The sequence below is a fragment of the Podarcis bocagei genome (genome assembly GCF_964188305.1).
Source record: "Podarcis bocagei genome assembly, chromosome: 9".
Taxonomy (NCBI): Eukaryota; Metazoa; Chordata; class Lepidosauria; order Squamata; family Lacertidae; genus Podarcis; species Podarcis bocagei.
This window is the reverse complement of record NC_138134.1, coordinates 6,939,696-6,955,707: the sequence shown is the minus strand read 5'-3', so window position 1 is coordinate 6,955,707 and position 16,012 is coordinate 6,939,696. Positions and strand designations below refer to the sequence as shown.

General features: G+C 46.2%; 2 protein-coding genes across 3 annotated transcripts in view; one reads left to right on the top strand and one right to left on the bottom strand.

Moving 5' to 3' along the window:
• Positions 1–16,012, bottom strand: part of LOC308594513 (uncharacterized protein) — a 284,112-nt gene that overhangs the window by 200,908 nt on the left and 67,192 nt on the right. The gene's annotated exons all lie outside the window — the stretch shown is intronic.
• Positions 1–16,012, top strand: part of ARID3B (AT-rich interaction domain 3B) — a 55,687-nt gene that overhangs the window by 37,776 nt on the left and 1,899 nt on the right. For both annotated transcript variants that reach the window (XM_081207760.1, XM_081207761.1), the window contains exons 5-8: positions 9,509–9,692; positions 10,535–10,794; positions 13,638–13,898; positions 15,501–15,605. In XM_081207760.1, the coding sequence (XP_081063886.1) occupies positions 9,509–9,692; positions 10,535–10,794; positions 13,638–13,898; positions 15,501–15,605 (810 nt within the window). The remainder of the gene's footprint in view (positions 1–9,508; positions 9,693–10,534; positions 10,795–13,637; positions 13,899–15,500; positions 15,606–16,012) is intronic.

Sequence of the window (16,012 nt, the reverse complement as noted above, 5' to 3'; positions counted from 1 at the left end):
CTAACCGGGCCTCCCGCTACCACTGCACGATTTCTGTTCTCATCCTGAAGCAAAGTTCTTTAACCCAAGGTACTATTTCTGGATTAGCAGAGTCTGTAACCTGAAGCGTATGTAACCTGAAGCGTCTGTAACCCAAGGTACCACTGTATTCCCAGTGTATCAGCCCCAAGTTTGTTTGTTTGTTTGTTTTTACATCTGTTCTTAAACGAAGACAAGTTCTCAAAGCAAAGAGCTCTGGGGGAAATGTATAATTTCACCAGGAAGAATGATACAAATAAAACTAAACTGCATCATATGGAGGTTAAAAGCCTACCTAAAAAGAAAAGTCTTGGTATTACATATTTCTGTTATTACTGATAGCTCTTGGCAGGCTGCACTTTTGCTTAGCGGCTCTCAAAAAACACAGCTCCATCCACGTGGGCAGCTGCAGAAAATGCTCTAGGCCAGAGGTGGGGAATCTGTTGTTAGACTACACCTCCCACCATCCCTGACCATTGGGCCATGCTGCCTGAGGCTGATAGAAGCTGTCGTCCAACAACAAACATCTGGAGTGGCACAGATTCGTCATGCCAGCTCTGTGAAGTATTGCTCTCTTCCTCCTTGATCAAACCCCACCTGCAGTCCTGGGTCCAGTTCTGGGCACCAATAGATTCAAGTTACAAGGAAGGAGATTTAAACTAAATATTAGGAAGAATTTTCTGATGGTAAGAGCTGTTTGACAGTGGAATGGACTGCCTCGGATATTTTCTCCTTTACTGGAGGTTTTTAAGCAGAGGTTCAATGGCCATCTTTAGTTGAAATTTGTGCATTGCATGGGGTTGGCCTAAATGACCCTCAGGGTCCCTTCCACCTCTACAGTTCTATGATTCTATTAATGACTAACTAGCCTACCTCACAGAATTGCTGTGAAAGTAAGGCTGCACTTCACCTTGGAGTAAATCTGAAGGCATTCAGACTTATTTTTAATAGAGATGCATAGGATTGTGCTGTAAAACCTAAGCCACTTTTTGAGACGGGCGAGAGAGTCAGGCACAGGAAGTAAACAAGGCTAGATTTCATTTTATGAATATGGACTATGCTGCTCTTTGTTCTAGGGACATACAGCACCCCAGAATATACAGAGCAGCATACAGAGGGATTTAAGCAGATTAATTTTACTAGCTTGTATGTTTGGTATTAAGTACTTGTTTTATTGCACCCAGTCCTGAGATGATGCGATGCAGGGTGGGATGTAAATATTTTAAATATAATATATGACTACACTTTCTATTGGGTTTTGAACTTTCAAAGCCATTAGTGTATCGTATCAGGAAACTGGGTAATTCTGGAAAGCTTTTTGGAAGGGTAAACAGAGCAATATAAATGCCCCCTTGATTGGAGCACCTACTTATCTTGAAATATGCCACTTTAGTTGCAGAACTATATTCTTTGGGCATAGGCATTTAGAGCAAAGAAAGTTGAGAATGATGTTAACCTATTTGAGTAATGATCTTAAGATTAAAGAATCAAGGAGCTGGCAGATTTGTAGATTTTTTAGAAAGAGTACAGGAAACAGATAGGGCTGGTTTATTCTACCCCCCCCCCCCAAGAAATAAAAATTAGGTCCCTTCTGTCAGGGAACTGACATCAGAGCGAAAGGAGAAGGAGAGGCTCCCCGATTCTGCAGGAGAAGGTACCAGCACCAGGGGGAGATGCAGCTTGGTAGAGGGGGAAGGAAATCGGCGTAACACCAGGGATCCAGGAGGGGAGATGGGGGAAGCGGAGGCAGAGCTCCGGGATTCTTCCCTGGACATCAGTGAGGAGAGCACTGGTCCTCCACTGCCCACGCCCTCCCTGCGCAGAAGACTCCCGCGCAGTGAGAGGCGGAGACGACTGGGAGTCAAACAGCTTTTATGCTGGAAAAGGTTTAAGAAACGCCCACAGACAGATTCTGCTAGCGACTGAGGCAGCCACGCTGAGATGGGCTGTGCAGTCAGGACGGTCTAACCCAGGCAATTAAGCTCCCTAATGGGGACAGTTTACGCACGAGTAACTCAAACCCACTACACCTTCTGAATGGATTTTTTGGGTGGGTGGGTGCACGCGCGCACAGACACACATGCGCGCACTAGAGTCTTTAATTTTAGCTCTCCATGTAATAAAAGGGTTTCTTCCCCTAAGAGGGTATAGACCAGTGGTTCTCCAAGTGGGCAGTAACAGTCCTTGGGGAGCGTTGGGGTTACCTAGGGTGGGTGGTAAGAGGCAAGAGGTGGCAGGAGAGTGCTGGAGGTATGAATGACTATCAAACTTTGAAAAGCTGCTCTCAGTGGATCAGTTTTGTTGAATGAATTAAACTAAATAGCTTGAATTGGATTTAAATAAAATTGCAATTCATTGTTACTGTTTTGAATTGGGGATGAGTTTATGGGAACCAAGTGGGTAGTGTCCCAAAAACATTTGGGAACCCCTCATATAGACTGATGGTAGGATGTCTGCCATTGTCTTGTAAGTTGGTCACTTGTTCATTCTATGGCCCTTTGCAAGTGTGAGAGAGGCTATGTCCTCAACATCTTGTTTCTTCAGTGTGAATTTGACTTCCCCACTCCTTGGAAGAAGCGACACTCTGAAGTTGTAAAACAACCTAACTACCCTCTGAAGACGGTTTGGAAATTTCAGCTAGTACAGATGCCAGACAGCTTGTTCACTGGGTCAAGACAGTTTGAGCATATTGCACCAATCCTGGTCCAACTGCACTGGCTGCCAATTAGCTTTTGGGCTCAATTCAAAGTGCTGGTGTAGACCTATAAAGCATTAAACAGCTCAGGACCCCAGTACCTCAAGGACTGCCTCTCCCCATATGAACCTGCCCGGACCCTGAGATCATCCTCTTTGTGTGACTCCTCCACGAGAGGTCCGGAGGGTGACAACACGAGAACGGGCCTTTTCTTCAGTGGCTCCTCGTTTGTGGAATGCTATCCCCAAGGAGGATTGGCCGATGCCTTCATTATACACATTTAGGCACCAGGCAAAAACATTTCTCTTCAACCAGGCCTTTGGCTGATTGAATGTGTTGTGCGAGTGGGGATTATTGGTTTTTGTTCTTATTTTTATTACGTATTTTGTGTTTCATATATTGCTGTTTTATGTTGTGAACTGCCCTGAGATGAAGAGTGATATTCAAATATAATAACTCTAAATCTACATCTAAATCTATAATGTAGTAATATATATATAAAATAAATAATAATGCCCCACTCACTGTTTGTACGCTGTGCATTTGGTGTTGGGTCCAAGTTTGGAAGCGCCTCATAGGCAAGATGCCTTCAGATCCGCAGTCTGAGGGCAGCATGCAAACATATTCTAAAAATGCAACTATAATAACGCAAATAAGCCAACAACATAGCCCACATTCAACTTCCCATTCATTCAGAAAGTCACAACAGTTTAAAACTGTAGAGCACCACCTCTGAAATCCTATCAGTGCAGGCAAACTCAGTTTTCCACTTCTGGCATCCCACTGTAAGTGCTGCTGTCTTGAGCATTTGACAGTATGTTCTGCACGTGGCATCCAATGTATATTGCAGGGACCCAGGACTTGCCAAGCTGTCTTCCTGCAGCCACCTTACATCTATCCATTGGTTACATAGACCAGCCTTCAATGCTGCCCCTTGTCTTCCGGGGAAAATTTGTTAGTTACCTCCCCTTTCACTCTCTGCCTTCCCCATCTGGTCACTGGATCAAGCATGCTTAGGGATAAGTTAATACCATACGCTAAATTGGATTGGGGAAGAGTGGGTGGGTAATTAGTCCCACAGGAGGCCCCAGGGGAGTGTAAAAGTGCATTTACTGGATACGCAAAGCATGCATTCTGGGCTTAATCTTTATTAATGTTTTCACGCACCCAGCTCTCTCCTGCCTTTCTCACAGAGAATTTACCAGGGCAGAAGAATGACACCCATCAGTGAAAGGAAACACTTGCACACACAAATGTGCATATCAGTTTTATCTCTGCTTTTGTGAAAGCAAGAGGATGGGTAGTTGGCCTTGTTCTTTATTTGCAGTTTTAGCTGGTGGCTCCGCAAAGCTCTGCAGTGCCTTTTGAATCATGTCATGTCTTGCACGGAGCCACTAGCACAGCTGTTAAGTGGGCTGCCATAAAACTGGTTCAACAGAGGATTGGGAGGTCTGTCGGATACTTGTAAAACCATTTCATACAGAGGCTGGATTCCTCTTTGTTCTCACAACTGATTCCCCTATTTATGTATTATTTATTTCATAAAATTTATACACCGCTTGATTTTGAAAAATATAAAACAAGAAAATCAAGAAACATACAGCAATACTTTAAAACATACAAAAAGTTAAAATACTAAAGCTTAATCTAAACTTTCCAAGCATCTGGGTAGGATTGTCTACACAAGAGCGAGTACAGTGACGGCATCTGCTTGATATCAATAGGCAGGAGGTTCCAGAGTGTAGGTGCTGCTATGCTAAATGATCCATGTCTTACAAATTCGGAACACCTGTGGCACCTGTAATAGTGCCAGTTCTGCTGATTGAAACGGTCAAGTGAGCCTTTATGCTTATGGGGTAAGGCAATCTCTCAGGTAGTCCCACGTTGTTAAGGGCTTTATATACTAATAGAAACACCTTGAACCTGACCTGGTAGCAAACTGGCAACCAGTGGAGATCTCTGAGCACAGGCGTTACATGCTGACAAAGCCTGACTTGTGTCAGCAATCATGCTGCAATGTTCTGCACAAACTGCAGCTTCTGCATTTTTGGTACTGGTGTATGTATTGGAAGGAGAACATCTCAGCCAAACTATGTTTTAGGCCAAAGCCATGTACCCTTGTATGTGAGAACTGGCCTGGTGTGTCTACCTCTGCCATGAAGTTGTTTGATGCAAGGTGAATTCTCTGTCTCAAGCCAATGTGCAATATGGAGGTGATGATACTCTCCTACCCTGTTGCAAAGATCACATTCCAAAAGTGTACATAAAGCTCTGTACAACATTCAGCAGCACTGTACAAATGCTAACTACTCTCCTTGATTCTTATTAGTCTTTCTTCAAATGTTATGGCCCTGTCTGTACAAAAGTGTAATGTTGGGAATATTTCCTCAAGAGTACCACTGAGGCGGTATGTGGCTGAGTACAGGTTGCCGCAGAGGGAGAGGGCTGCTGCCTTCACACTCTGCTTGTTGGGTCCCTAGAAGGTGCTGCTTGGCCACTGTCAGAAATGAGATGCTGTTCGTCTGATCCAGCAGACCATTTCTTTTAGGGCTGCAGCTTAGTGAGGAAGGTCATGCTGCTTGTTTAGTGGCCACAAGGCTTAAAAATTCTCAGCATCTTCAGGTTAGGCCTAGGAAAGTGTCTCATCTGAAGCCCTGGAGAGTCACCATCAGTCAGTATAGGCAGTTCTGAGCTGGATGGGTCACTGGCCTGACTGTGGGACTCAGCTGCCTTTGAGACCCATAAAAGCAGCAAGAAACATCTGGATCTCTTAACTTTTGGAAGGACGAACCACTAGGCTGGAGCAACCATTATTCTGCACCAGTAAGGCTGCTGCAGCCCCCAGAGTATTACATTTTAAGCATATGGGATGGTAGTCAACTATATTTTGGTCAAAGTAGACCTCTTGGACCTAACTTAGTCCAGTTCATTCATTCCAGTGGGTCTACTTAGTTGCAAATCACCCATGAAAGGTTGAAACACGCACACAAGCATACACACCCTGTTAACTTGTCAGGCTTTTTGACATTAAAAATATGTGGCATAAAAGAATTCCAGAGAATTGGTTAATAGGAACTTTTGTTTATCCTAGGAAGAGCAGCAAAGCAAACTCCCAAGGATTATGAATGTTTTCTGCTGCGGAGCCTGACGACATTTTGCAGGAAATCTGTCCTCTGGGCAGCATCTGTCATCTTTGGTTGGGGATTCTTGCCCTTTCCTGTCAAACTGGCCCTTAATATGTGATCTACCCACTGTGGCATTTCCTATTCTGCCTTGCTTGCCTGTTTTTGTTGTATTCCATTGCCTAGATTTGTTTACAATGTATATGAAAAGAAAAGAAAAGGAGCAATCTTAAGTTCAGAAGTGATAAAGTAGTTTTTAAAAACATCCCTGCCAGAAGAGGAATTTCCTTACAGAGGCTTAAAACTCCTGAGGTTGTAAAAACCAAAGTAATCCTTCAAATCAAGGACACTTTTTTATTCTTAGCCGTTTTTTGCTTGCCTCAAACAATCAAAATGAGAGTTGCATGCTTTAATCAGCTTGATTGATTTAAAGCTTTAGCTTAATTATTGGGAGACTGATTTTATTCAGCAGTGCTTAGGCTGAAAAGCCAACTTAGGAGTTTTTTGTTTCTTTTTTTAATGTTTTGGCCTGGTGGTGTAATAAAGTTGACCTTTTCTTTTAATATTAAGGAACACTTAGTTTAATAATGTGTACGTGTCTCAGACCCTTATTAATTATCTGGGAGCAACATGGGCTGCTAAGACTTCCGTAAGCAAGTGTTTTGCTTCTGTTGGACAGGTGAAGACAGCTCAGAAATGATGCCACAGCCTGGCTTGGCATTATTTGAGTGAGCAGCCAGAATACTTGGAACTCGGGAGCTCTCTCATGATTGTCAGCCCTCCCACTCATTTTTTTGGCTTGAAGTAAGCCATAGTTTGCTATTTTTTACAAACTGGCAATGGTTTGTTTCACACCAGGATCGGAGGGAGAGAAATCTCTCTGTGGGAGGGAAAGAGGGAGTACCTGAACCCAAGAATCCTTATGCTCATTAAAGACAACACCAAACCATGGATTGCCATTTATGAACTGCCATATAACACAATGGGGTTTGCTAATGTTGCCAAGAAATCTCTTGCTTGCAAACTTTCTGGTTAGGAAGAAGTTTTGATTTAAAGCTTTGGATCTAACTGTGTGCAAGTGTCCTGGCACCTCTTTCTCCAAAAACAAAGGCACCAGAAAAGCAGATGGGGAATTTAGACCAAAGAAGCAATGGCATGGGAGGGGCATTTCTCAACTCCATATTACCCTCCACCCCAAAATAAACACAGTTATGGTGGCAAGAGATAATGATCCGCCTTTCTAATGCATCCATTGAGCTCCAGCCTCTACTCCAGGCCCAGTATTGGGCTTCCTTGAGAACCATAGATTGGGAGTTCTGTTTCAGCTATGCATTGTGTTCATAATCCATCCAGCAAAAAGGACCTGCTGAAAAGGGCTCTTCTTTCCGTTTGAGGGTTTTGTAGTGTTCCTCTATTCATTAAGTATATATCACTTGAATTCTGCTTCCTTGCGTGTGTGTTTTTGAAATGTGCCAAACCTTACTGTGAATTTGGCCCCCTAGTTTCCAGCATGTCAGCTGAGCTTTGTTCCTTGACAAAGGTGTTGGCCTGTGTTCCATTTTCACATTTCTGGGAGGGATGTTTGGCTTGTTCTTTCCATCTTCAAAATATTAGGAGACTTAACAAGAACAGATTTGCTGGCTGACAGAAGGAAGTTGTGCTGGAACAGAAAGGAAAGTTAGAGGCAACGTCCCTAAAACATGCAGCCTCCAGTCAGTGTTGAAACCAAGATGTTGCATGCTCGCCGGCTGCCCATGACGGGGTGGGAAATAAATGCGTCATTTTGGTTGCCAAAGTCTTGAGTGGTTAGGAAATAGATCCGGAACGGCACTATGGCCAGACTTCAAACGAGTTGTTCAGATAGTTAATACTATTGCACCATAAAACCTCTCTTCTACACTCCTTCCTAATGAAGCAAATCAGAAACAAAACACCACCTTGTTATACACTCGTACATTGGAAGTTGAATGGAATCTGTTCTGGACTAAGAACTAAGCTGTTGAACACCAAAGTACGACTGTATTCTCCCCTGAGCTGTGCTACTCAAAAACTTGACACTTATACAGGCACAGTAGGCAGCACAGCGTTCCTTCTGCAACGATTATGTGGTGAAAACTTTGGGATCAATTTTAGGGCCTGAAAAAAGGGGTGTGACTATTATGCGGTGGTGGTGATTATGTAGTGAAATACGGTATTTAATTACATATAAAAATAAGACAAGAAGAGGGCCAGGCGCTTTTTTCTCCCCTCCCCACCCCAGCTCAAAAAACAAAATATTTTGTTTTTGTTTTTGTTTCCATTTCTAAAATGAAAGTGCTTTCAGCTCGCTTGCTCACTCTCCCCCCCCCCTCGAGTCACCATTCCAGGTTGTGAGTGCTGCATAACTGCCATGCAATTCCCAGTGGTTGCAATTTGACTTCTGCCACGGTCAGGGAAATGGAAGGCAAAACTTAAACCACAATAAATTCAGTTAAATACAGGAAAGGTTGCCCATCTCTGGTGTACTGGTACATGGGAACCCCTAAGGAAGAGCATTAAAATCGTGCTCAGAAATGCCATAGTAATCTTGCGCATGAGCCAAAACTGTTGGGTTTTCACACCTTGGCCTCCTAAACGTAATAATGCCGGCTGTTCCTCTTCCCCTAAGCCGGGCCTCTTCTCTGTCCGTTGCCTAGGTGCAGAGCTCTTCTGTATGGTCGGTGTTTTGCTTGCCCTAAGGGGAAGCGGGTGCCAGGAGGAGAACTTTAGTGGTGTTACTGCACTTCTTTCGCAAATTAGGGACCCTTTTCTTCTTGCTGGGTAGGTGGGGATATTCTTATATTTTATAGAATGCACACAGCACCAACAGTGTGAATGGCACTTTGAGTAACAGGCAAAGGACAGGTCACTCATAGGATCATAGAACTGTAGAAGTGAAAGGGACCCAAGGGTCATCATCTGAGGGATAGCTCAGTTGGTAGAGTGTGAGACCCTCAATCCCAGGGTTGTTGGTTTGAGCTCCACTTTGGGCAAAAAGATTCCTTCATTGCAGGGGGTTGGGCTAGATGACCTTTGTGGTCCATTCCAAGTCTACAGTTCTATGATTCTATGATCTAGTCCAACCCACTGCAATGCAGCTAAAGAATCCCTGACAAATGACCATCCAACTTCTGTCTAAACACCTCCGTTGCAGGAGAGTCCACCTTCTTCCAAGGCAGTCTGTTCTACTCTAGAACAGCTCTTACCACCAGAAAGTTCTTTCTAGTGTTTAGTCATACTCTTGTTTCTTGTCGTTTAAATACATTGCTTAGGGTCCCCCTCTCTGGAGTGGCAGAAAACAAGCTTGCTCCATCTTCCAGGCCCTCGCCTGCCGTTCAGATATTTCAAGATGGCTAGCCTATCACCTCTCAGTCACTGCCCACAGCAACTTACTATCTTAACTTCGGCTCCAGCAGGGCAACAGAAGGAGGAAAAACAGAGAGAGAGAGGAGATGAGAAGAATACACGTGCACTTGGGTTTACACATACTTGGATTTAGATTTAGGAGGGGACTGAGTGGTTGAGGCAAAGGCTTTACAGGAGCTGTGGGATCACAGAGGTAGTCCAACTGGAGTCTTAAGTGGCTTTTCCTTGCCCTCATTCTCTTCTTCCCTTTCTCTTTCTTTCTTTCCTGCTTCCTTCGTTTTGGCTGTAGGGACGCCAATCAACCGCATCCCCATCATGGCAAAGCAGATCCTCGACCTCTACATGCTCTACAAGCTGGTGACCGACAAGGGAGGGCTGGTGGAAATCATCAACAAGAAGATCTGGAGGGAGATCACCAAAGGCCTTAACCTACCCACCTCCATCACCAGTGCTGCATTTACACTTCGCACCCAGTAAGTCCTGGACCTTCCACAAGCCTGTGTGATATCTCAGTCTAGAACTAGATTAAGAGTTTGTGGCTGAATTCTAAACGGTGTAGACTGGAAGCTCCTTGCAGCTACCCTAGGAAAGGAGACAGGGAACATCTGAATCCTAGGCCCATCACAACTTTTCCCCATCTCAGTAAACTGTGATTCAGAACCCTGAAATTTCTACATTCCTGCTGTAATTACGTAGTTATAAAAAAACATACTATTTTGCTTAGCTTCTTCTGTATTTCGGGTTGTGCCTTCTTCCAGCAGCTGATAGAACTGTTGATTTACTGAAGTTATCACCAAATTGAAGCCTGCCATTTCCTTCTCCCTCCACCCTTTTAATAGCATTTCCATAATGCCATTTTTTACTTACTTTTATCTCATTTATTCTCACGCAGCCCCTATGTAGTATAACTGCAGTCAGGTGAAATGTTCTGGCATTATATCTGAAATTTTGTCTGCTTATGAACCATGCTTTAAAAAGAGCTTCCAAGCTGGCCTGTCAAACCACAGTTTGTGCTAACTGTGGTTCATTGTTATGTTTGGATCCGCAGATCATTGGCAAATGACAGGGCACAAAGACATGAACACAAACTTACAGGAGCGGAGTCCTGATCAGATGAGAACTAAACAGACAAGCAGCTCAAATTATGGTGGGATTTGTTGTAACTATGGTTAGCACAAACCATGGTTTGGCTTGATGTCTGAATGAGCCCTGTGACTGGGCCTGGGCTGAGTGTTGACTAGAGTCCATCTCTGCTGTACCAAATGCAGCATTCTGTCTGGTTCTGCATCTCCTGTTCTTTGTTTTGTTTTTCTAGGTATATGAAGTACCTCTACGCCTATGAATGTGAGAAGAAGTCCTTAAGTTCTCCCGCTGAGCTGCAGGCTGCCATTGACGGCAACAGGCGGGAAGGCCGCCGGCCCAGCTACAGCTCCTCCTTGTTCAGCTACTCCCCTGCTGCCACGGGGCCTCCTTCACTCCTGTGCCCTCCAAAGATCCGCTTCCCCATCGTTAGCCTCGCCCCTGGTGGCGGAACCAGCAACCCTCACCTGTCTTCAGCAGGCGCTCTCAGGAAAGGTCAGCCACTTACCTGGTTCGTCATTTGGGTGGCCTGAAGGGCCATGTGTTCAGGTTTAGCAGTCAGATGGATACAGTGGGTGAAGGGTGTGTTTGCACACACATACATGCACGCACGGTGTGGCTCACAGTGGCCACTTCCTCCAACAGATGTGAGAATTTCAGCTGGTTGTGATTGACATCCGCCATTTTTAGTGTTCTTAGTGTTCTTGGGTCAGAGCCATGTGAGCGAAGGCAGCAAAGTTTGTCGGCTGGTCTTGGGACTGGTGGGCGGAGGGGAAGGGTGGCTACCATCTTCCTAGTTGTTCCTCAGCTGCATTGACTGGCTCCCCTTTCCTCGTGCATCCAGAATAAACTTCTTTTTTCACCCCTAAATGTGTTCTCCCTCCCTACTCTCTGCCTCATTCCCTCTCTTCACCATTCTTCATCATTTTGACTCCTTCACTTTTTAGCCGTTTCTGTCATAACCGTGCAGTCCTTCCCTGAATTCATTTACACTAAACTTATTTACTTCTGCCCCCTTTTCTTTTGTCCTAGTTTTAGCAGGTTGTCAGCTGCCTGATCGTGATCTCCCTAAAGCATTTACATTCCTTTTAGTGCAAGGAGGGGGAACAAGTGTCATCCCTTCCCTGCCAAGTACAACCGGGGTGGGGGAGAATTATTATTATTATTATTATTATTATTATTATTATTATTATTATTATTATTATTATTATTATTATTATTTCCATCTGGCTGGGTTTCCCCAGCCACTCTGGGCGGCTTCCAATAAAATATTAAAAATACAATAAAACATCAGACACTAAAAACTTCCCTAAACAGGGCTGCCTTCAGATGTCTTCTAAAAGTCAGATAGTTGTTTATTTCCTTGACATCTGAGTGGAGGGCATTCCACAGGGCGGGTGCCACTATCAAGAAGACCTCTGCCTGGTTCCCTGTAACCGCTTCTCGCAGGGAGGGAACCGCCAGAAAGCCCTCTGAGTTGGACCTCAGTGTCCGGGCTGAATGATGGGGTGGAGATGCTCCTTCAGGTATACTGGGCTGAGGCCATTTAGGGCTTTAAATGTCAGCACCAACACTTTGTGCTCGGAAACATACTGGGAGCCAATGTAGGTCTTTCAAGACCGGAGTTATGTGGTCTCGGCAACTGCTCCCAGTCACCAGTCTAGCTGCCGCATTTTGAATTAGTTGTAGTTTCCGGGTCACCTTCAAAGGTAGCCCCACGTAGAGCTCATGGCAGTAGTCCAAGTGGGAGATAACCAGAGCATGTGCCACTCTGGCCAGACAGTATGCGGGCAGGTAGGGTCTCAGCCTGCATACCAGATGGAGCTGGTAGACAGCTGCCCTGGACACAGAATTAACCTGCACCTCCATGGGCAGCTGTGAGTCCAAAATGACTCCCAGGCTGCACACCTTCAGGGGCACAGTTACCTCATTCAGGACCAGGGAGTCCTCCCCACCTGCTCACCTCCTGTCCCCCCAAAACACTACTTCAGTCTTGTCAGGATTCAACCTCAATCTGTTAGCCTCCATCCATCCTCCAACTGCCTCCAGTTACTCACACAGGATCTTCACTGCCAACACTGGTTCCGATTTGAAAGAGGTAGAGCTGGGTATCATCTGCATACTGATGAACACCCCTGATGATCTCTCCCAGCGGCTTCATATAGATCTTAAAAAGCATGGGGGAGAGGACAGAACCCTGAGGTATCCCACAAGTGAGAGCCATGGGGTCTGAACACTCATCCCCCAACACCACTTTCTGGACACGGCCCAGGAGGAAGGAGCGGAACCACTGTATAACAGTGCTCCCAGCCTCTCAAGGCGGTCTAGAAGGATGTCATGGTCGATGGTATCAAAGGCCGCTGAGAGATCCAGCAGAACCAAGAAACAGCTTTCACCTTTGTCCCTAGCCATTGACCAGGCAGTTTCAGTCCCATGGTGAGGCCTGAATCCTGACTGGAAGGGATCCAAATGGTCCGCATCCTCTAGGCATGCTTGGAGTTGTTCAGCAACTACCTGCTCAATCACTATGCCCAAGAATGAAAGATTTGAGACTGGGCAATAGTTGGCCGGGTCTAAAGATGTTTTTTTAAGAAGCGGTTTAATAACCTCCTCTTTCATTGGGTCTGGGAAGGCTCCCTCGTAGAGGGAAGCATTCACCACCCCGCAGAGTCCATCTCCAGCCCTTCCCAGCTCGCTTTTATTAGCTAGGATGGGCAAGGATCAAGGAGACAGGTGGTCGGTTTCACTCGAATCCTTACCTTGCACAACTGTTTTGCTGTCAGCCAGCTCTTTCCTTCAGAAAGTTCTTCTTAACATACAGCCAGGATCTCCTTTCTTGTCATTTGAATCCATTGATTTGAGTCCTATCCTCTGGGGCAGAGAGTTATAACTGCTCTCAGCCAGTCTCAAGCGTCCTCCTCTGCGGCAGCGTACTTAGTAAGTGGTGGCTGGGCAACACTGTGCTATGTCAAATGAAACTGAATTTCTGGACCTATTTCCAAAACCACTTTAATCGCCACAATGGATGACCTGTGCCAGGAGAAAAACAGGGAGCGGGACCCTACTGGTTTCTTTCAGACCACCTGGACTCAGCTCTTCCCTGTCCCCAGAACCCCTACGGTCTCTTTCCTCATTGGCCTACTATTGATTTATTTAACGTATATACTGCCCTACACCCAAAGATCACATAATTTTTTGATGTCAGTGCCAGGGATGAAACAGTTGCTGCCTTAGAGGGGAATGGGAAGGGCAGTGCTACTAAAAGCATTGTCAGGATGGTGCTTCCAGACTTGGGCAAGTTGCCTCGAGGTCCCTGAGTGGCCCGTTTGCTTTCCTAGGTGACGGCGTCCCCTTGACCGTGTCCACGCCAAACCGCATTGCCATGCCTGTGGCCTTGGCGAATCAGCAGGCGGCTGTGACGGCAGCGGCACGAACCGCTACCCTGGACCAGCTGAGGGAGAGGCTGGAGTCTGGGGAGCCCGCGGAGAAGGTGGCGCGGATGACGGAGGAGGAGCAGCGCTTCATCCAGCAGGCCTTTCAGCGGAACCTCTTCAGCATGGCCCGGCAGCTGCCCATGAAGATCAAGATCAACGGCCGAGGTGAGGCTGCCCTTGCTCTGCTGCAGCCTTTGGACTATAACTCCCATCGGCCCCAGCGAGCGCACGTAGTTCAAAGCATCTGGAGAACGTCAGGTTGGCAAAGGCTGATGGGAGTCGTAGTCTAAAACTGGCTGACAAAGTGGGTGGTAGCATCCTCTGGGGGGGGGTTCCCTAGGGGGCTCTAAGAGGCAAGGAGACAGCATGGGGGCACTGGAGGTGGTGATTTAAATCTCCTGCTTAGTGACCTTAAACCAGACATTGGGAAACAGGTGTCACCACCAAGCCAACCCATCGCGTTAAGAGTTTGCTGAACAGTGAAGCCATGACTAAATGTGGTATCTAAGACTTGTTCAGTGACTGACAGGCTTATCTCATATCAAGTTCATCAGTTAAGCTGAATTAATGGAACTAGCTTTAATTGGATGTTGAATAAAAGTGCAATTAATTGCTACTGTTTTGAATCTTATTGTGTTATTATCTTCCTTAGTGGGCTGTGCAGACTGCTATTCTGAATAATGCTGTTTGGAGGGGAGGGACTTGGTGCATGAGGGAAGCACAGTACTCATCACAATGTCCTGGCCTCCCCCACCCCCACCCCACACCCAAGAATGGGATGTGGGCAGATAGGTGCAACTTCTTGGTTTAAACCAGTGATGGGCAAACCACAGCCCTCAGACCACATTTGGCCTCATGGGAGTTTTTACCCCTTGAGAATCACCCGGTTTCTCCTACTTCTCACTCCTGACCCCCCTGGAGTGGACGAGATTGCTGTGCCTGTCCCTTCACAATAAAGCTGGCTTGGCAATCTGTGCAAGCAGGACTTTTTTTCAGCCAGAACTCAGTTCTGGCACCTCTCAAGTGGGTGCCATTGCCATTCTAAGAGAACAAGGGGGATGTTCTTGATGCTTTCCAGCACCAATTTTTCTAGGAAAATAGCACTGATGAGGTGCATGTCAGAAGTCTCATGAGATGTACTGGACTTGCTTTGCCACTGATGCGTCTTCATCACCTCAGCCACAGAGGCATGAATATAGAATGGTAGTTGGAAGGGGACCCAAAGGGGTGGAGAGAACGGCAGGTCTACAGGGTCTACCACAGTCAGCTGCATGTTGGAGGAGGAGGATGCTGGGGGTCATTGCCCAGTCTCAAAGCCCACTGCCAGCTGGAATGTGGTGTTTTCCAGATGCAGGGATCAGGCCTGCATGCCGAACAGTTTCCACGCCAGATGTGACCCTCAGTCCAAAAAGGAAAAATCGCCATCCCTGGTTTAAACCCCTTGTGCATGACTTCCCGTGTCCAGTGTTTCTCCAGCTGAGCCATTCAGGGCCCATTGTTCCCTTCCATTTATTTTAATGGTGGATCAAGGCGTAGTGCAGAGCAAGGTGAAATCTCTACCAGTTGACCAACTATCAGGTCTGGGGAGGTGTGTGTGTGTGTGTGTGTGTGTGTGTGTGTGTGTGAGAGAGAGAGAGAGAGAGAGAGAGAGAGAGAGAGAGAAGGAAAGAAAGAGGGAAAGAAAGAGAAATGCCCAAACCAGGTCTGTCCTATGTAGTGGGATGAGCATAACACAACTCACACTGTTCTTTTGTTGTCCCCCACCAGAGGATAAATCAGATTCAGCAGCGACATCAGCAGCACTGAACTGGACCCCGTCTGGCTTTGGAAGCATTAATATGTCTGTGGAAATCAATGGCACAATCTATGCTGGTGAGAGAGAAAGAGTCCACTTCTGAAATGGGGCAAGGTGGATCCCTTGGAATCAGCCACCCAATATTTGGAATAATCCAGCTTCAGGCTGAGCATTCTGCCAAGCTGCGGAATGGCTGGTGTCTGGAGAACAATTCAGAACAATCCTCTGATCACACACACACACGGCTATTGAGATGCCAGTGCCGCTCTGAGGAAGCCAGAGCAGAGACGGGCACAAATGTAGGTGGCTTTAAGAGAGGAGAGGGCTATCGATGGCTCCCAGCCAGGATGGCTATGCTTCTGTCTCCACAGATGGATGCAGCAATGCTTCTGAATACCAGTTGTTGGGAACCACAGGAGGGTAGAGGGGTCTTGTGGTTGGATCCTGATTGCTCGTTTCTCACAGGCATCAGGAAGACCACAGT